We start from the raw sequence: 21,604 nt of genomic DNA, 5'->3' as shown, positions 1-21,604 counted from the left end.
TATCCAGCCCTTTTGAAGGACAACATCCATTATTCCATGCTGAATAAAGCATATGCTTTTTTCAAGCAGTTTGAGTCTTGTGGGAAATAAGTAGCAAGGCAGATGAGTAAGAAAGAGACAGAGTTAAGCTTGGTATAAATGATCACAGATGCAGGTGCTACCAACTTATCCCCTCTTGTTACTTAACCTGCTGATAGAGATTTTAGAGAGAGCCTTGAACACTGGTCTGTGTGAATCCATATATATACACCAATAAATGGATGAAAAATGAGACTGGTGAGCCAGCATTCATTTTTCATTGGCCCACTCAGACAAGCAGCATTTTGCCTTTGTCTGTATTAATAAGAGCTCTGTTTTATCTGTAATAATAGAGTGACTGAAGGAGCCTTTTGTAAGTTGAACATCATAAATTGCAAAGTGAACTCATAAGTTGATTTTTGGGGACTATAACTGTTTGTAGTTGCCCATTAGTATGAGATAGTGTTGGGAAAGTGTGCAAAGGTCTGTAAGAAGAAAGTTGTCTTTGTTCACAGAATCACCACTGTGTAACTTCATGTTTCAGTTTGTTTGCCTCTTCAGAATCTCTCTGTTTCTAGCATTTTTTAAAGAAATGAAACAAAAACTTTATTTTTTTTTGCCTTGTGTTTATCTGGTAAGTGATGGCTGCTTAAAATTTCATAGTTCATAGTCTCAGTTCATATGAAGCAGGTGTTTGGGAGTTGTTTTTCTCAATTTTCTCCCCTTCAGCATTTTATGTTCCATAGATTTGCAAGACTAAAGATGAAGGGCATTTGGGAAGAAACAAAGAAACTGTATTAAATTGAAGTTAAAATCTAGAGTAAGAGAGGTATGTTGGTAGTTCAAGATTAGTGTAATCCTTCTGAGTTGGTTCCTAAAATTTGACAGATAAATGAGTATCTGATCCTTAATTTTGTTCAGTTGCCTAAACATGTCAAAACTGTTGCTGCAGTATTACATGTTCTAATAAAGACTTGTTTTAAACTCTGTGTAGGCTGTATAAATTTTGCTGTTGTGTAGTGAAACTCCTGTCAGGCCTAGCTATAATGCAGGCAAGTGTTACATTTTGAGAGAAGAAACAAATCCTTTTTCCTGGGATTTACTAGAAAAGGAAGTTCTTGGAGCATATTGCATTTTGCCATAAAGCTCAAAACCAGCCAGCCAACCCGCCTTCCTCTTCAAGCTCCTACCCCAGAGCAGCCCTTGTTTTATGAGGAGACCAGCATGCTCTGAGACAATGCCTTGGAGGTAAACCAGATGTGTCAGTCATGGTGCAGCAGTGACTCCTGCTTTTTAGGAGCCACCACTTTTGAGGCTGCTTAACCCAACTACTTTGTGCTGGCAGAACAGCTTTTCAGTGCTGCAGAACCCATTCAAGCCAAGTGGAGAAGGAAAGGGTTTAGTCTAAATGCAGCTCTTGGATGTTTCAGTTGAGAAGGAGGACTCCTCTTTGATTTCATTGCATGTTCTGCTTGCTTCTGCTGAGTAAAGCCTGGGAAGGAGAGGTGGATTCCTGCATTGCGATTCCTGCATTTCTGTCACTGATTGAATGTTGTCAGGGAGCCCTGCCTGCAGAGGCTCGAGCCTTTCTGAGGGTGAGACTAGATTCTTCCCTTGGCCTTCAGAGGATTTCTCTCAGCACTGGTTACTGATCTGCTGAGCCTGGAATGGAACATGGTGCAGGCTGGGAATATTCCTTGCAGGAGGGATCTGGAGACTTTTAGTGTAGGGTTTGCCCACCCAAACAAGGGCAATGCTTGAATATCAAGGGAAGAGTGAAGAACAAAACATGGACACTAAAAATTGTGTCAATATTTAATCTTGTAAATAACAACATGCAGATGTCATAAGCAAGTTATAGGCATTGATTCCCCCCCACCACACACACACCCTCTGAGGGAGTATAATACTGTAATAGGCATTTCCTGACACTCCTTAGGAGATGTGGATAATACTGTATTGTCATCTTTGATTGTTGCTAAAGGTCACCTAGGAGCAAAAGGTGTCCTACTTATTAGGACAGTTTTGGTAGAGCATTTCTAGGACTTCCCTGTGACTCTTGACAGATGTCCTAAGATGAATAGCCCAGATGCAAGAGAAGAGCAGTAAGACAGGGTGCCCCTTACTTTCTTCATGCTCCTTCTCTTAGCCTTCAGTCATGCTTTTGGTGTGTCACAGCCAACCCTTTCAGATAACACGGTTGTGGAACTTTGTTTGTGGTGGTTTTGGTTGTTCAGAGATCAGTTGTTTTTATTTGTGGGAGAGTGTGTGTAGCCCATGCATCCTCTTCCAGATACACTCATTGTTACATAGTGAGGAAACCTTAAGAACTCAGAAGAGTGTGGACATAGAACTCTCAATTTGATATTAATAGGAGTACATTTTATCTGCTCTGTAGTTGAAAAAAAATGGCCATATCTTAATATGCCATTTTTCAGAGATATTCTTGGAGCAAATGCTAGACAATGTATCTCTGTCATTGTAAATTCTTGTCTTTTAAATTAACAATATTCAAAGGGTTTATAAAAATTCAAATAGTGATTAGGTTCTGAGGCTGGAAATGTGCTGCTCTTGCCCTTTTCTGGATAACCTCAGCCAAACTTCATCCAGAATGAAGGATACAGGCTCAGGATACTGAGTTACTGTGTAACAGACTATTTAATACCATCTTGATGAATGCCCTGTCTTGCAGGGGAAGGGAACAGTGTTGGTGACAGTCTCCTTTACCTCAAGGACTCTACCCGCTGTGGAGGCAGTTTTACATGACAGCAGTTGGACCTCTTTCATTTTTTTTGCGCAGGGATAGGAAATGGTGGAGTGAGAATAGGTGGCAATTATTAGGTGCAAATGTTACTCCCAGCACTGGTAACTAACTTTAATTGTTGGTATCCACTCACTTCCTTCAAGGTAGAGAGCATAAACACCTGTATCCTGTAATTTCAGTTGGTTCTTGTGCCACTGCTCTGTGGTATTAGACATGTGAAGGATGTCATGGGAAGGAATGAGGCAGATGGTTGCTTTTTTTGAAAACTTTGAGAAGCCTTGTTCTGCAGTAATCAGTTCCAGACTGACGTGTTTCACCTGCTAATGTGTAGAATCGTGGTAAACATTCTCCAGCTATGCTGTAGAAAAACTGAATAGCAGTGTTTGTAATACTTTTGAGAGTAAAAATGTCCTGCAAATGTGTTGACAGTCTATTAAAACTCCTGAGATTTAACAAGTTTGGTCTGAGATTTTTGTGTGAACTTTCTAGAAATTTCTTCTGCATGAAGGATAGGAAGCTGTGTCTGGTCACTAATCTTGAGAGTACTGGTTTGTGTATCTCCTGTTGCTGCTGGTGGACTTCTGGGGATCCTTCTGCTGACACTCTGTAGGACATCTGCTTACCTCTTCCTCGCTTCTTTTTTAACCCCCTCTCACTAAGAAGAGTAAATAGCTACTTAAAGCTGGTATAAACTCTTTAAGAGATTTCTGCAGGCTCCTAGCAGTTTACTTCTGTAATTTTTCCTTGCAATTCACAGCATTTCAAGCATGGTTATGTAAGAGGAGAGAGCTGTGTAGTGTTAAGGGCAAAATGATGACAAGGAAAAAAAATTACAAATGTGGAATGAAGTTGTGTTCAGAGGAAGCAGTTGTGGAAGTTAAAGTAAATAGAATGGAAATTATATCCCAAAACATTTATTTCTTTGCAAAGTAATCTGGATTTCCAGCAACAGATATGTTGGATGTTCCTGAATCTGGGAGTTTTAGTGGTTTTTATTGACTGTAGTGGGTAGAAGTAAACACCAGGTTCCACTAGTGACCTCAAGTATTATGTTGCTCACCTTTGTTACCGTACAATGCGTTACCATTGGAAGACTGGTGCAGGCAGTTTGAAAAGGTCCCATTTCCAGGGAGGCCTGGTTTTCCAGCTTCCTCAGCCTCCAGCTGTAATGTGTGTCACCAGATCACCCAGTGGTTAAGGCTGGAAGGCACTTTGGGAAGTCATCCTGTCCTGCCCCACTGCTCCTGCGCAAGCAGGGTCACCTAGAGCTGGTTGCTTAGGACTGTATACAGATGGCTTCTGAATGTCCCTGAGGATGGAGAATTCTGCAGCCTCTCTGGGCAACCTGTGCCAGTACTTTGTCACCCACACAATAAAAATTTTTCATGATGATCACAAGGAATCTCCTGTGTTTGTGCCTGCTGTATCTGCTCTTGTCACTTGCACCACTGCAGAGGCTGGTTCCCTCTTCAGTACACCCTCCCTCTGGATTTTACATATACTGATTTGATCCCTGCAGGGTTTCTCTAGGCTGGCTCTAGAGGCTGACTCTGTCCTTCCGGTGAGAGATGCTCCGGAGGGTTGTTAGTGGCCCTTCACTGGACTGTCTCCAGTGTGTTTGTGTCTCTTATACTGGGGAACCCAGAACTGGCCACAGTGCTCTACATGTGGCTTTCCAGTGCTGAGTAGAGCCCTTGGCCTGCTGGCTATGCTTCCATATGCAGCCTAGAATGCCATTAATCTTCCTTGCCTTAAGGGCCCATTGGTTTGTCATTAGCTTGATGTCCACCAAGAGCCTTAGGTTCTTTTCTGCCAAATGTGCTATCCAGCCATTTGCCCCAGCAGGCATTAATGCCTGGGGTTGTTCCTTCCCCCTAGGGATGGGATGTTGCACTTCTCTTTGAACTACGTGTCTAGAAGGGGACTGATAACATTTTGTATGAAGTTACATGTTAATCAGAAAATAACAAGAATTGAGCTGTTTGCTTGTTCTGATTGAATGCTGTGGGAGGTTACTTGGAACAGGTGGTGCCTGTAAGCTTCTAGGAGGGAGAGACTGAGAAGTCTCTTCAGGATGTTGCCAGCTTTACCTGCTTTACAGGTGATAATGGCAATAGATTTCTGACAGTGATTGCTTATTTGACTTGATGATTTTAATAATGTAGACAAGCATTGTTAAAGGAAGGGGCTTGAGTGTATCTGATCCCACACTGTGGAATAAAGGATCTTTTGAGTCCTTTGTAGTCTCTTTTTTGTGAAATGATTGTACTTTCATGTACACTGACATTTTAGTCTAATTTCCTCAAGATGTACTTGTGCTACACTCGGAGTTCAGATGTTTGTGCTCGAGTTGCATCTTTGAATCATTAGCATTTGGGCAGCAGTGTGTGGAAGTTTTCCAACCAGCAGCTTCTTATAAACAGCTCTCTCTGCTGCCAATAACAGACTTGGTCGCTTTCCCATTCCCCAAGAAAGGTAATGTTCAGATAAGTGTGAGTACAGTAACACATTTCCTCTGCTTGGACACTGGCTTCTTGCTATCTTGGTGAATCTGGGTGTAGACACTACTGAAATTACTGGGATTTTGCTTCTGAAAGCCTTTCCAAACCTGTGTGGTTCTTTTAAAAAAACAGCAGAAGCAGCAATCTGCATTCTGCTTAAATCTGCAAGAATACAAAGACACAAGCAAGGCAACTGCATTCTAACTGTGGATTTTAGTTCTAAAATATAACCATTAGAAGAAATCTGGGAAAAGCATCTTGGCTCTGATCCTGTATTTGTGGAAGATCTCTTACAGACTTTGTTGCTAGGGATCTAGAGAGTTGCATAAATCTTCATTGGTGGGTCAGACTGGGAGATTAGGATTGCAGTTGTGTTGTCAGAGATAGTTTTGTAGAGAATTCTGAAAAATGCCAGTGTTCTAGTAGCATCAACAACTTACTGGTTTTTTAGGATTTTAAATCTGCCTACAAGCCTGACTTAAGGAATGGGATGAAAAGACATGAACCTGTGAGTTAAATAATCCAAGAATAGATTTAGTCACTGCAATTCTTACATACCCTTGAGAATACAGGAAGATCTCTTCTGCTCAAATGCTAAACAACTTTTCAGCAGCAGGGAGGAAATAATACATTTTTGCTCAAACTTTACTGCGGTGATTTACTGCCAAATAGAAAGGGATTATTTAAAGTATTAGGAGTCTTTGCTTTGTTAGAAAACACTACTGCAAACAAGTTAGCTATGCTAGATCTTTTTGGAAGACCGTGCTTTTCTAGCGTGTTATTCTAGAACTTGAGCAAACCTGTTCCCATAAAACCTCACTGATGTTAATCTGAGTGAGAAACAGAATAAGAAGCTGCATTGAAAAGCATAGTTTTTAATGCTTAATCCTAAAAGGTAATAAGATAATTTTATAGTACTTTTTCAAATATTTACCTCGTGGACATGTGTACTCTTAAAATTACCTTCTATCGACCTTTCTTGTGCTGTCAGAGTAGCCCATTGTGTGTCAGTTGTTAAGTGGCAAAAAGCTCTGTGTTCTTGTTTGTATTCAGGGACTTTAGAGCAAATAATGTTGCAATCATTCCTTCTATTTTATAGCATTTGGATTAAAAGTACAAGAATTAACCATTTGCTTTTAGCTTTTTGCTGAAGGGATCTGAATTACCGGATGTGCTGCTTTATCTCTGTCTGTAATGTACTGAGATGTTCCCTGTGACCCACCCAGGAACAGGAGCCCTGTAGTACTTCTGCAGACTGGTGCCCAGTGATTTGCCTGGTTTATACAGATCATACCTTTGCTCAGAATACAAGTGCAATTAAATTGCAGTTGAGATAAAAAGGTTGTGTTGGCTGAGAGTTTTTTAATTAGCAGGGGGAGCCTCTCCTTTGTTTGAAAACAAAACCTCGGGTTTGTGAAAGGAAAGCTGAAAAGCTTTTAGTTGGATTGCTGTCTGCAAATCTAAATGGTTGCCTTCATTATCAGTACTTGTGAAATTGCTGGTTCAGGAAGGCTGTAGAAAATAACTTCCCTGAAGGAGCACCAATGTAGCAAATGCAAATTAAAAACAAAATTACTGACCTTTCAGTGCTGTGCATAGCAGAAAAATGAAGTGTGGAGGGACCTGTGGCATTCCATCCACCATTCCTCTGTTACTTTGAGGCTTTGCATTTAGGAAATAGGGAGCTACAAATTTTTCAACGCGTTTGTGATTTTATTTTGGTTTTGTTTATAGATATAATGGCACATTTTAAGTTTGGAGTACATAGAGTTTAGTAGTCAAGTAGATCGGCTATCAGAAAAGTGGAAAAAGTAACAATAGGATTATTTTTATAATAAAAATCCTTGTGTTTAACCAAAACTCCAAAAGATGCACAGAATAGAAGGTTCTGGGTCTTGTTTTCATTTTATTCAGCAGCCCATTCCCTCCCAAGGCAGTGAATGGCTTCTCTTTATTGTGAGCTGTATTGTTATCATGTATCTGTATTATCATGCCTAGAAAACTTGATATGATATTTTGAAAATGCATGTAAAAATATACTCGGAATAAAAAGATTCTGCCAAATAATTGCATTTGATTACAAATTAAGTCAAATCTAGTCTTCATATCTTTCCTCTATACACTTAGTGGGTTTTGTTGGAAGGAGGAGGAGAGGTGGATTAGGGCTGGTCATGATTTTCCTCTATAATGTCATACCATTATTCTTTACTCTTTTAATACTTTCAGTTCCTATTTTCAAGACTACTTTGACAGTTTTGATAGACTCTGGGATATTTTCACTTCCCATAGTAATTCTGGGAATAGCAGCTTTTTCCTTTCTCTCTTCAGCCCTTTTCTGTAGCTATAAAATGCTAAATCTGTTCCTGATTTTGTATAAACTAAATCAAACTTAACTTTAAATAAAATTCGTTCTGTTTAAAAATGTTTGGGTTTTTTTTTTTTCATTTGGGTGATAAAACTTGGCTGAATGACAGACTTTAAGCAATACTGGCATCTGATATTTTTTTGCTGTGCTAACTTTCAATCCCAGATACTGCTTTATCTACAAAACATAATATATTGAAGCATCTTTGCATTGGTAAAGCACGAGTGTGAAATGAGTCACACTAGGTGCTAGATAGAAGTTTGCTGTTGTATTGAGACTTTCTTATAAGAGTTTTTCTCCTTCTCTGAATCTTTCTTTTTTCTTTCTTTCTGTGTATTTGCTGAAGTTTACAGCATCTGAATTACAGATCAGGCAGATGCTTAGTGGTTGGTACACGTCCTTTTGAAAGGTATTTAATCATATTTGTGCAGAGGGAATATGATCAGTGCAGGTGTTTAAGTTGGGCACTTGTGGGGTTTTCAGTGGTACCTATAATTATTTAAATTGTAGGTACAATGTTGTAGGTATGTAATTCTTTAGCTGTTAGTCCCTAGTTAGCTCAAGCAGATGACCAAGTTTCCTAAATCTGTGTCAGACATTATCTTTTGTTGTACAGGTCTGGTGAAGCAGATCAGTATTGCAGTACAATTTATGAGGTGCCAAATAATGTGTTAATATGGAATGGGAGTGAACCATCTATCACTGTTAACCTGTGAAGGAAGAGTGGGGAAGAGACTTTTGTCCACAATTACCTGCCTTTCCACCCCCAAAGGTTCTGGGCTTGGATTCTGGGCATTTGCAGCTCTGAAATAAAAAAAAGCATTAAAATTTTGCAAGTTACAATTTTCATAAATATTTCTTGACATCTGTACTAGTCTCATAAATAATGGTTTTCTTTTGATGAAGTTTGAGAAATCTTGTGATAATGGAATCAACAAGATGGGGCAGAAAAATTACCTCATATTATCTATATGTTTTTTTATTCAAAACAATAACGTAATGTTTTATTTTTACAGATGACTATGGATGAGAAATATGTGAACAGCATTTGGGATCTTCTGAAAAATGCAATCCAAGAGATTCAGCGTAAGAACAATAGTGGTCTCAGTTTTGAGGAGCTGTATAGAAATGCTTATACAATGGTGTTGCACAAACATGGTGAAAAACTCTACACTGGACTAAGAGAAGTGGTCACTGAGCATCTAATAAATAAGGTTTGTCCATTTGTGAGTTAAAATAGACGTGTCTTTTGTGAAAGAATTCTGAAGAGTTATTTAAATGACAGAAAATCTAACTTAATTGTGTTACCTTGTGTTGCAGTTGTGTAGCTTCTCTCAAAAATGGTCACATAGAGCTTACATCAAGCTCAAATGATTTCATGTTCCTGGTACTGTTTCTGGTAAATTAGTGATGGAAGACAGAGCAGACCATAGGAAGCACTTGAAAGAGTGTAACAGGAAACAACTTTTTTTTTTGAGAATAACTGTCAAAAGCTGATAATTTTTTTTAACAGTTATGTCATTTTTGGTGGCATTTGTGACTTTCTTAGGCCAAATTTTGTCTTGTTTGCCAGTCAGTTTTTTTCATCTGTAGAACAAATAAACACCAATGCAAGAACTTGTTTTCTATAGGCTAATGAACTAATTCCCAGGTTAATGAGACAGTTGTGCTGGGATTATGCTCTTTAAAGAGGCAGTAGGCACTATTCAAGAACAGCAACTCAGCAATAACAAAAGTCCTGAGTAGCTCACATTCTGCCATGTCAGCCTTTGCAAAACCATGTAGGTCAGTCAAAATGAAATGCAGAAACTTTCTGAAGATCTGTCGTCTGAGAAAAGGAATCTTCAGGTGTTAAACCATGGAACCACTTCTTTACTCTTTGAGAGACGTTTAGAATTGATTAATAAATATGTAAGTGGAAAAAGTTGGAAGTAATTTTTTAGGACTCCAGAGAATATTCATGGCAATAGGATTCTAAGCCTAGGGGAGATGCCTGCCTTACTCCTCATGGTAACATCCATTGCAGAGAGGTACGTGTCTACTTTGATCCCATATTCTGGCCATGGTTCAGATGGAGTATCAGATTTTTGTCCTGTTTTTACAAGATCTGAAAAGGAAAGTCAGAGACCATCATGCGTCTTGGATGATTACTTCTGGCTGAATTACAGAGCATGGATAGGAGATTTATGGCTAAATAATGCAGAATGCTTGGGGACTTTTTTTGTGTGTTCCAAGTGGAGTTACTAAGCTGTGGCAGAGAAATGTGTTATTTCTTTTCTAAAATCCTAGCTTTCAAAGGTGTGGTCCAGATAAGTATAGTCTAAAACTGCTTTGAATGTGGGGCTTTTTTACTGTGTGCACCAGAGGAGACATCCTCTGTGAAGTGGTTAAATAATTTGCAGTTCTTTTCTATAATTGTTGCACATCTGTGACTCTCAAAAACTTCTGGTTTCATTATCTGTGCATTCATAATCTGTACTATTCAGATAAAATGTGGCAAATGGCTGAGGCTTTTTTTTGCCTTTTTCTTGTATATATCTATGCACTTAATAATTGTGGCACTAAACTTTTATTATTCCTAGGCTTTAGTTTATCCTGGTTTAATTTGATGGGTGTCTTTTTATCTTTGTTCCTAGGTATTTTGCCACTTATCTTAGTTCCTAGCTATTTTGCATATTAAAAATTATGCATTTACTGAATTAATTATTCTGAAGTGCTGATTGTGGCAGTCTGACAAAAGAGCAGAAGGTTCTCTGTACTTTCAGTGCAGAGGCTGAGAGGACTGCACAGATAGCAGTGCAGAGAAATGCCTTTCTGACACTTAATATTCCTGTATCCAGTCCTTTAAATAAAATCTTCTCTGATGACCAAATATTCTGATCTTTAATGTGATTAATCAGATTGTATCCATGTGTGTGGGTGATAAAAAGATGACCAAAGCTTTTTCAAATAAAAAGGCTGAGTTTTGGTAGGTAGTTGCTGTAGAGTTAAAAAGGCTAAATTATTCTGATTCTGCCAGCCTGTAAAATAATCCAAGGAAAAGACTAAAATGTGACTTATGCCAAAAATTTCTGAAAAATAACAAAAACTTATAGAGGCTAAAAGCTACTGTTTGTCCTTTTTGAATGTTTGCTTCGACACATTATGTTGAGGCATATATAGATGGAAGTATGGAAAAAATAGTGCATTGTTTATCAAGAATAGGATCAGTTCTATAATGACATCTTCTGTTTGAGCCATTGGTACTTGTAAGGCAGATAAAAAACGAGTTTTGTTTAACCTCACGTTTTGTCATACAAATTTTAGCAAAATCTTTTATGTTCGCCGTCCCTTTCCAAGACCAATTATCTGGTAAATTTTAAGTAGCTAATGAGTGATAAATGATCTCATCGTAAGTCTTAGTAAGATTTCTATTCAGAGATTCAGTGGTGAATTCGAGAATTTATAAGAGGGGGGTTTTGCCAACTGAAATATTGTTCATTAAATTCTTTAACTTTTATAAAAGTGGAAACGTTCACAGATGAATAGATTTTACTGAAGAACTATACTCAGTTCAGGGAGCACTGCTGAGGAGCCTACCCCAAATTTGAAACTGCATTAATCCTTCAGCCATAACTGTCATTTGCTGCCCACTTCTCCAGGTTATCTTTTTAGAAAAAGCTGCAGATTTGTGGTATTCCAGTCATGCTGGTTAATTAGCGATAGATGAAGAGACTAAGTAGAGGCGGTGTGTATTTTCAGTTGTTTTTACAAATAGTTTTAAAGTTTGGAAAGCATTCCTTCATTTTTGGTGAGGCATGGTTAAGAGCTGTATTTCTGATTTATGCTAATGTAATTGTTAGGTGAAAGTTGTGCTTATTCAGCATTTTAATTAGCAATCAAATACTAATGAGAAGTATTTAACTTCTCAACAAGAAAACAGTACAATGCACTGGCTTGACTGCTAATTGTAAATAAAATAATAGTTGCAAATATGATCAATACAAGGTGTGTGCAAGCAAGTTATTATCAAGAATGCTTGGTTTCAGACTAGCAGACCCCAGTGGTTTGCAGTTCTAAATCACCCTGTTCTGGCTGTGGGATAAAGGCTGTAGTAAGCCAGATGCTCTGCATCACTGAGAAGAGTCAGCTCTCTTGAGCTACCTTGTCTTTACTACAGCGTAAGAACATGCTAAAACTTGTCTTCACCTGTGTATTGACATAATTATTTAAGTGTGGTACGTGTAGAGCTATTTAAAAATACTGTTGAATTTTGAAAGTACCAAAACCTTTCATCTTAATTCAAGTATTTAATTCCTGTGGCTGATACTTCACTGATTTCTCCCTTTCTTGCCCATTGACAATCTTGTAGCTTGTTGTGGATGGTCCTCCTTCACACTTCTCAAGCCTAGTCTGGTACTACATCACACAAATGTTGTCAAGTGTTTTTAAAACACACAAAGCTTAGTTTACAGCTCTCTAAACCATTTGATGATAAGCAATATCATTTGTGTTACAGTAAAATAAAAAGTTCAAGTTAAAAAGTTTATAGGATAATATTTTTAATGTTCATTTTATACATAAGTCAGTGGGGCCCAGTAAGGTGCATCCCAGGGTCCTGAGGGAATTAGCTGATGTAGTGGACAAGCCACTCTGTGTGGTACTTGAGAAGGCATGACAGTCAGGGGAAGTTCCAGGTGACTGGGAAAAGGGGAAACATTTTACCCATGTTTCAGAAGTGTAGAAAGAAGGACCCTGGGAACTCCAACCTGTCAGCCTCACCTCTGTGTCTGGGAGTATCGTGGAGCAGATCCTCCTCAGAGATATGCTAAGGTACGTGGATGACAGGGAGGTGATTTGGGACAGCCAGCACAGTTTCACCAAGGGTGAGTCTTGCCTGGCCAACCCAGTGGGGTTCTATGAAGGCATGACCACATCATGAGCAAGGGAAGAGCTACAGATGTAATTTCTCTGGATGTCTGTGAAGGTTTTGACATGGTCCCCCATAACCATCTTGTGTCTAAATTGGGAAGAGATAGATTCAATGAGTGGAGTTCAATGGATAGGAAATTGGTTGGGTGGTCACACCCATTGGTTGTGGTGAATGGCTCAGAGTCCTGATGGCCATCAGTGACAAGTGGTGCCCCTCAGGGGTCTGTCCAGTACCTGCTGTGTCAGAGTAACAGTGCAGGCAGTGAGAGCACCTTTGCTCAGGAGGGCACAGAGCTGCTCCGTGCAGTGCTCAGTGCAGGAGTGAGGTGCTGTTTCAGGTATAGGCTGAAAGAAGTGTGTCTACTCTGGGACTTAGAAAGTTATGTTTGGGTTCCTTTGCAAGCTTTAAAATTTGCTATCTTAGTGTTGCAGAGAAAAGGGAGAGGTGAGAGTCATCTCCATCATGGAGTTTGAAATTATTTCCATAATATCAATGAAATAGGGAGGAATGACACAAGAAGTTGTGTAGGAGGCAAATTACCTACTGAACATTAGAGTGAGCCTGACTGGCAATGTATGAGTGTTATCTGCCATTATATTTTCTTAATGATGTTTTCAGAGGATCATGAGCAAGTCTGCTATTTTGTGGAGAGCAAAAGGATGTGAGGGAATTGCTCGAAAGTACATAACTGTTGAGAATCCCCAGTATTCTTCAGTGTTTGTTTTTTCCTTTTAGCAATAGGATAGCAGCTGCAGGGATGAACAGACATTTCTGGTAGTCAATGCATTAACCTACTTAAGACTCCTAAAATTTTAGAATACTATCTTTTAGACTACTTGGATTTTTCTGTAAGAAACTCTATAATAAAAGTTCTGAGAGCTTGAGGCCTTGGTTCAGGCAGTGCTGTTCCATACTGCTCCTCCCCTCAGGATGTTCTGGCTGTCCTTACAGTAGTGGAAATTACATAATTGAACTATTTGTGCTGCTGCATCAGGCCAGGCACTGTAAGATAGAAATAGTAGGCCATAAGTCTTCTTTATGTACACTTAATCAAGAGTTATTTAAAGGTATTGAAAACTTATGCCAACAAACTACTCTTATTGGGGGAAGGTTTCTGTATTTCCTGAAGACCTGTATCCAGTAGAAAAAACATTTGGGCCTGAGGTTATACACAAAATGTTATCCTTGTAACTATCAGAAGACCTTACATATATTGCAAAGTTGCTAATTTATTTTCAAATCCCTCTGTATATGACAGTCCCATTTAAGCTGGCTTTTCCTACAGTTTGCTTCATAACTGCAAATGTTGTCACAGAAATCACCACAAGCTCAGCTAATTTAAAGTAACATTCTGCTGATAAAAATCTTTGAGATTCGAAATTTTCTAAGGCTGTAACAGAGTAGCAGCTGTGTCTCCTCTTTGTTCAAAGAGTGCAAGTATGCACATTTTTTACTTGAGATCATTTATTCTACCAAAGTGGTGTGACTCTGCACCTTTGCATGGCTAAGATGTTTTGTGCATTATAGCAGTTTCCCTGTAGTTTTGCTGAATTAATGGCCCACACAAGGAATGTGTTGAACACTTGTTAACTATAAAGTTGCTGTAAGTGATAATTTGCTTGGCAGTAGTTTGGTTGGCTTTTGTAGCAGCTGGAAGTATGGCTTTCTAAACCTCTTCTGCAGTTTCAAATAAACCTAGAAGAATACCATTGAGGAGCTTCATAGGGAAACTCTGAAGATAGCTCCATTGTACAGCACCTATTTCTGAATTTCAGTCCCACTTCCAAAAATCCACGTGGCACACCATATGGAGCAGAGGTGCCACTATTGCAGAACGTGCCAGTGCCTGCTTGGAATCAAGTTGTCACTGCTACCTGGTGGCAGGTGTCCTCCCCCTTCTGTGTGACTTGGCACTGGCTGGCCCAGCAGGGTTAGTGTGCTGGATGTGGGATGTGTGCAGTTACAGGGGCACACTGCCTCTGTGTTGTCGAAGTAAAGGGTATCATAAAATTGATCAGTAACTACCCTTGGTTATTTGTGCTTATAATCTAATCATGCTTTGGTAAATTTTATTAGTGTGAACCAACTACCAAATAATGTTTATAAAGCTTTTCCATACTGACCGAAGAAGTGAAAGAAACCACGTCATGTTTGTTTCTCTAGTTCTGGGAGATTCTGCATATTCTTCACAAGTATGTCTGCTGAAGTTTTTAGTGTGTATTTATGTTTTGGCTAAAAACTACCTGGACTGGGTGACAACAGAGCGCACATTTGGGAGACCAAAGGGTAAATGATGATCATGATCAGAAAGAATGATGCAGTTAAGCAGTGGTCATAACTGCATATTATGTTTTCCAAAAGCAAGGAGGAGAGGCCTTGCTCAGGTGTGCAGAGTAGGCGTTTGAAGATGTAAGAAAGCTTTGAACAACCTGTGCATACCTATATTACCTAGATGCAGTAACAAGATGAATATTACTGGGATAAGTTTCCCCTCTTCCTTCCTCCCTCTCTTCTTCCTCCTCCTGCTCCTTCATCCCTCTCCTCCTTGAGACCACTGTGTTGGATGATGTTCCACACTCTGTCTCTGGTTTGCTCATCTGAGATTGTGAGTGTGTATAGTAGTGTCGCAGACAAGATTCTATTACCCTGGTTTGGCCTAATAACTTCATAAAACTGGAATGACAGAGTGAAGCCTGTCAGGTGAGTGCCTGAGATGTTGTTGCAGCTTTTGGTTGCCTAGTCTGTGTGTTTTGTTTCCCTGTTTGAGTCTTTGTACTGAAATTTACACTATCAGCCAAGTATCAGTCCAAATCAATGAATGTGAACATTCTGTTTGGTTACAAAAGAGGGCAGAATATATTTTGCATGTTATGTAAAAAGTCAATTCCCACATTTTATTAACTCTGGAAATTTTTTTTACATTCCCACAGGTTTCTCTTTGGCATTAGTTTCAAGTTTGAGCACTGCAGTATATGCCTATTGGAAAAAAAATCAAAATATGAAACTGGATGGGCTTTTTTATTAGTAGGGAGAGTAGTGGCAAAGCGGCATAAAATCTGAAGTTGATGAGACAGATTAACTTGCAAATTGCAAATACATTCATAAAAAACAAATATGACTTTTTTTCTATGAAGTCTTGTTGTTGTTATTAATGTAAGAGTCTGATCTTTACCAAGCAATTGGTTCCTTTCAGAACTGTTGTTTGCTGTATCTTTATGCTATCTCATCTTGTCTCTCTAAATGTCATCATGGCAAATTTCCACCTGTACTTGTTCCTGTTTGTAGCATTTACGGCTACTACTCAATGTTCTAAAATTACTTGTGATAGTAAAATTACCAGCAATTGAAACACTACAACACAGGAAATGAAAGCTATGAGGAGTCATCAAAGACTATTTTTAACATTTGAAACTTCAGGAATTCCTTTGAAATTTAAAACCCATGTTTATTTTATTTATCTTGTTTTTAGCATAATTTTTCTTACTTATTTTTCCACAGAAGGGAAATATGAGGTGGCACCCAGGAAAAGAAAGAACCTGTTTGCAAAATTCAGGTCCATAGAGGAGCAAGAATTCTTGTGCTGAAGCTAAGTTTAAGATTTAAATGCTGCAGGAGAAACTGACTTGAGTTTATGTCAATATCTCTTTTTTTTTTTTTTACTTCAGGTGCGAGAAGATGTGTTAAACTCCTTGAATAACAACTTTCTACAAACGCTAAACCAAGCCTGGAATGATCATCAAACAGCAATGGTGATGATTAGAGACATCCTGATGTATATGGTGGGTATTCTACTATTTCACACATTTCACAGTGTAATAAATTATCCTCTTACCATGCTTACCAGTCTTCTTCCAAAGACTACTCTCTGTCCCTTCTTTTCAATTTTCTGTGTGCATGCAAGACTGCTACAGGTGTTTGACAAATTGTAATTGAATTTGTGTTTTAGGTTATCTCATTATCACCTGAAAAATTGATCTAAAAAATATTTGAACTTTTCAGTTCTCGAAAAATGAGCTAGTCAGACCCATTCTGGCTGATTTTAGATGTTAGTTCAGGCAGTGGTGTTCTCTTACTGTGGAAAGCACTATGGTGTAAAGCCTCCTGGAACTTCCAATGTGGTTGTTCTTTAATCTTTAGGATTCAAAGAGGATAACTCTGCTTAGGTACAGTGTGTGTCCTTGAATGTTAAATTGCAGTTGGACCCTTTGCTGTTCATGAAGAACTTGTGTAGAAGATGAAGCAGGGTACACAGAATGTGATTTTTGGTTGCATGCTTCCCATTTCTCACCTATTGCCAACAGAAAAGACTTTTTTTTAAGAGAGAGGTCTCAAAATTTTTGTGTTATGTTTAAGGTAGTTGGTAAGTATTAAAATTCCCATAATATTGGAGATGTTTTAGGATGCAAGAGAATATTTTTGCTTAGCTTCTAGACAAAGCTTTTGACTTCAAAAGGAAGTGTTGAGATGCTGTGTTTTTTGTGTAATATTTTTTCCCTCCAGAGTATCCTAAATGTATTATTGATGCAGTACTTGACAATGAAGGACAGACAACAATGGACTTTTTGGTCCAAAAAGCAGATGAACTGGAATTGTACTCTTATCTGCTAAACAACGGGAGTTAAGATCTTGTCTTGTAGCTGTTAAAGATCATGCTGTGACATTGGCTGTGTTTATATTAGCTGTGAAGTCCTCTCGGTCAATAAGCTGCTACAAGTTAAAGAATTTGAAGTAGAGAATCACAAAGAACTCTTTTTAATTGATTTACTGGCCTTCATGTTGGAGGAATTGGTTTATTTCAGTAGGGAAAAGACCACATATCAAAAAGTAGAGTGCTGGATAACATGCCATCAGTGACACTGAATGATTTGTGTGCCAAAAGGAAGATGGACAGATTGTTTTGAAGATGTCCTTGCTGTGAGAGATCCTGAACTCCCTTATTTGTTTGTGAAGGAAAAATACAAATCAATTGCTGCTAGCTGCATCTAGGTATATTCAAGAATATCTAATGATTAGATTAATCTACCAAAGGTAGTGGTGAATTTTCAGAAAGGTTAGAAGCTGGAATCCAGAGCTTTCTAGGGGCATAGCTGTTGTGTTTTAGCCCAATATTATATATTATTTCATCACAGGAGGTGCTGGATGGTCCAGAGTAATAGATAATGCAATGTTATCTGCTGCTCTTAAAATCAATAGAAAACTGGCTCATAAGCTTTCCTTGTTTTAGTGGCTTGCCCAGTATATTAAAGGCCAAAACCTTTTCTCTTTGAGGAAGGGTTGCCTGCTTCAGTTACCACTCCTGAGGGAGCAGGAGAGTTGTTTCCTGATTGTGTTTTGCAGTCAGAAGAGCAATGCCTTGACTTTGTTTTGAAGCATGAGAGTGCTGTTCAAACATCCAGCCAGCCTTCTCTTTTCCACCAAGATTCTAGGAGAAGGAAAGCTGGAGCATTCCTTCAAGCGTAAATTGAACTTCATTGGCTGTCTTTTATATTCAGAACAGAATAATAAATAAGCTTGAATACCTCTGGACTATGTAGCCTTCTATGTGCTGTTGACAGTTCCCTATTATTTCAAGTGGGTGTTCAGTTGAGCCCTCTGCTTGACTAATTATTTGACTCCCACAGATTTTTTTTTCTTTTACCACAGAAACAGAAAAAAACTGCCCACAATAAAATATATTTATAGTATAGTAGTAAAAATAGAATAAAATTTTCTTTCAAAAAAAAAATGCTTATATAAACTTAGGGGCACTGATACTTGTTTGTTAAACCTCTGTAATGTAATATGGGGTTCACAGTTAAAATTTTAATTTTTATTAGGTAGAACTATCTAGTGTGAAGGTCTAATACAATGAGCAGTCTTCCTCCTTTGACTTGGAGGGGCATAAGACAAATTGTCAGTAATACATGTTTTGATTACAAATTAAAAATAATCATTAATTTAAAACAGGACTACTTTGAAAGATTTGCAGTTTCACCTTTGTCACTGGGATGTCCTCTTGAGCCAGACATAATTTTCTTCATTCACAAAAGACTAAGAGTAAAAAACTTCCCTGTCTTGAACATGTATTCATTCAAAAAGTTTGGGAAAGCTGACAGTACCACAGAATTATAAAGCACCTGTGAAAGATCAGACCTGACTGTTTTTCAAAGAAACAATTTTCAAGAAATTTATAAAATAAAGAATGATTTGTCTTTATTTTCTGATGTTGAGTCTGACTGACATGTAGGTTTATAATGATATGCTTATATCAGAAATAATTTATACACTTCTATTCCAGCAAATCTAATAAAACTGACATTAAAAATATTTTATCTAAAAAAAGCACCAAACAATGTATAACCTGAGTCATCAGGCATTGTGAATTAATATGCTTGTGTTCTAGCAGGAGAAGTATCTGCAATTATCTTATGTTTGTAAGTAAAGCATGACCCAATCCTTCTCTTGTTTTGTAGGCCATCTTGATTACACATCAGTTTCAGGAAATGTACCTATTGCCCAACAGGCCACACTGTGACATCAGTGAAAGTAAAACATTTAATACCCTCTTGAATTCTGGTCTTACTCTCTTGAATTCCTGCTTCAACCTAGTGATTTTACATCTTCAACATCTTAAACCAAATTGTATCTGTTTTAATGACACGGGTTTTTTCCAACTTTGTTTCACCCATTAGCTGCCATATGATTTAAGTCAAACAAACACCTTTTCAACCCACCTTAATTTCTTTCTTCTGTTTAATTTTTTCCATTTTTAGAATAAAAATCAATACAAATAAATCTTTTTTAGGAAGGTATGTGTTTTGTACAGTGCAGTTTGTGCATTATGGTGCTTAATGACTAGAACACTTGCTGTTTGAGGTTATGGCAGGATTTCATTGTTCATGCAGAACATCTTCCACAAGACACTCTCAAGTTTGCCTTATAGTTATGTTTTTAAAAATGTGTATTGCCTTGTCTCTTGTGATTGCTCTCTGGTAAAAGTCTGTTGCTTTCATTTCTGTTGCAGGTGTAGTATGAGGTTTTTTGCAATTTTTTGCACTTATTGTGCAAGGTTTGTCTTGATTATTTTGAGACGTTCCAGGTTCCCTGACTGAATTTCAAGTTTATTTAGTTCCACTGGATTTTGTTTGATATAGCACGAGCTCTCTTCCTTTTTACATGTTTAGGCTGCAGTAATTGGTGCCAGAGTAGATGTAATACACTCTGTAAATTCTGGCACTGTCTGTGACAGGCAGTGAGGCACTGAAGCAGTCATGTGCTAAGCAGCATCTTTGCTGAGTCAAGTCAGGTACTTAGACAGGTTGAAGTACTGAAGTACATTTGGGCATATCTGAAATTCAGCCTCACAGTGGCAGTGCAGGTAAACATACCTACAGTGGGCTTTATTTAGCTGCTGTATGGAGTGGGAGCAATGGAGGTGGAGTTGTTTGGGCTTTTCTCCAAGCAGTGTGGATGTCTGTATTCTTAGAATGTCAAATGGAAACTGGGTTAAACTGGATTCTGTGGTGTCTCTATTACTTGTGCTTGCTAAATTTAAAGCAATTTCAGGTATGCAAGTGCAGCAGTCACACCCCTGGCTGCATTACAGGCCTATGGGTAGTGCCAGTTACACACTGTCAGAAGTGAACAATTGCTCCTGCAAATACAGCTGTGCATTTTTCAGAGGGCAGAGCATTCCCTTCTCATCTTGCTGTGCACAAAGCTGGTGTCTTTTTTTTTAGGCCAGCAGTGACAGGTTGGATATGGGAGTTTTGACGAATGACTCTCATTGTCATGGCTTACACAGAAGGTAATAGAGAGAAGTGTTGTTTTTATTTCCAGACCTAGGCCCAGAGACACTTACTGTATACACAAGGGTGTCTGAAGGCTGCTGCATCATCCAGGTAAAATGTGGCTATCAGTACCTTACAGTAGAATTATTCTGGAGTGTAAGCAGGATTGTAATTCATCAATATTACTGTCTGAAACTCCATCCTTGTCTCCTGAAAGTTACTCCTGCCTTTAAGCACCCACTGCTTCTCTCCAGGGGAGGTAATTTCTGTTCAGTAGTGTGTAGCCTTGTCAGTCAAACCTGTTCCCAAACGGGGCTCTCTGTGATTTTCTTTTTTAGACTGGGAGAGCTTCCAGCAAATGTGATCTGTTACCAAGGGTGAGCAGATCAGCAGGATCAGAAATGTTAATGTTGCTGCTCTGGTTTGGGTATTGTTGAGAGGTCTGGCTTACTACAGAGGCTGCTGATAAACTGAGAGGAGTCACTCTTTCACAATGGCAGTGTTCAGCACTGCCACAACAGAAGCTATGCAGATGAGTCATGGCCATGGCTTTAATCCTTTTAGATACCCTGCTGCCTGTGCTTCAGAGGCCTGAATATTTTTTTGAAATAATAATTATATTCTTTTCTCTTCAAGTTATAGTATTAGACACTACATTTTAATTTGCTCTTTCATCTCTTTGAAAATGTATTTTAAGCTTGTTTTACTTGAGAATCACATTTACTTCTGTTCTTGATGTAAGTGTGTAAATAAGGAAGTGAAATAAACAACCCTGTTTATAAAAAACAGAAAAGCAAACGTAACCTATTCCAAAGACAGCCCACCACACATCTCTGAACTGACTTCATGACAGCAATTAGTAAATGTGCTTTGAGACAGCTGAGCTTGCTTCAGGAGCCACAGAGGAGGCATATCGGACATGTTCCCAGCCTGTTTTTTTAATTTAAATTCAGGGCTGCCTGTCTGAAGGCAGAGAGTGGGAAATCACACATTAATTGCTGAACCCAGGGTTTTGCTTTCCTGTGGTCACCAAGTGGCAATCTGGCATATAATTAGTCTAGGAATAATTTTACCATGTGAATACAGGTGCTAATGCTGGGCTGTATCTTCCTTCTTGTTTTTTGAAATTGTGGAATTTATGCAAAATTGCAATTTTGGAATATTTTTTCCATAGTCTGAAGCATAACATTTGTTCTTTTAATGGTTTCCCGGTGTTTGAGTAGCTTTACTCTTTAATTCTGTGTGTGATAAAGCACTTGAGATTGTGATGGAACC

General features: G+C 38.5%; 1 protein-coding gene across 1 annotated transcript in view; it reads left to right on the top strand.

Annotated features, from left to right (window-relative positions):
* Positions 1-21,604, top strand: part of CUL3 (cullin 3) — a 55,440-nt gene that overhangs the window by 10,413 nt on the left and 23,423 nt on the right. The window contains exons 2-3 of the mRNA XM_084211933.1: positions 8,665-8,862; positions 16,226-16,339. Of these exons, the coding sequence (XP_084068059.1) occupies positions 8,665-8,862; positions 16,226-16,339 (312 nt within the window). The remainder of the gene's footprint in view (positions 1-8,664; positions 8,863-16,225; positions 16,340-21,604) is intronic.

Source organism: Fringilla coelebs (assembly GCF_963513975.1).
Source record: "Fringilla coelebs genome assembly, chromosome: 10".
In the NCBI taxonomy this organism is placed as follows: domain Eukaryota; kingdom Metazoa; phylum Chordata; class Aves; order Passeriformes; family Fringillidae; genus Fringilla; species Fringilla coelebs.
Note: the sequence above shows the minus strand (reverse complement) of the source record. Positions and strands in the feature narration are given on the sequence as shown.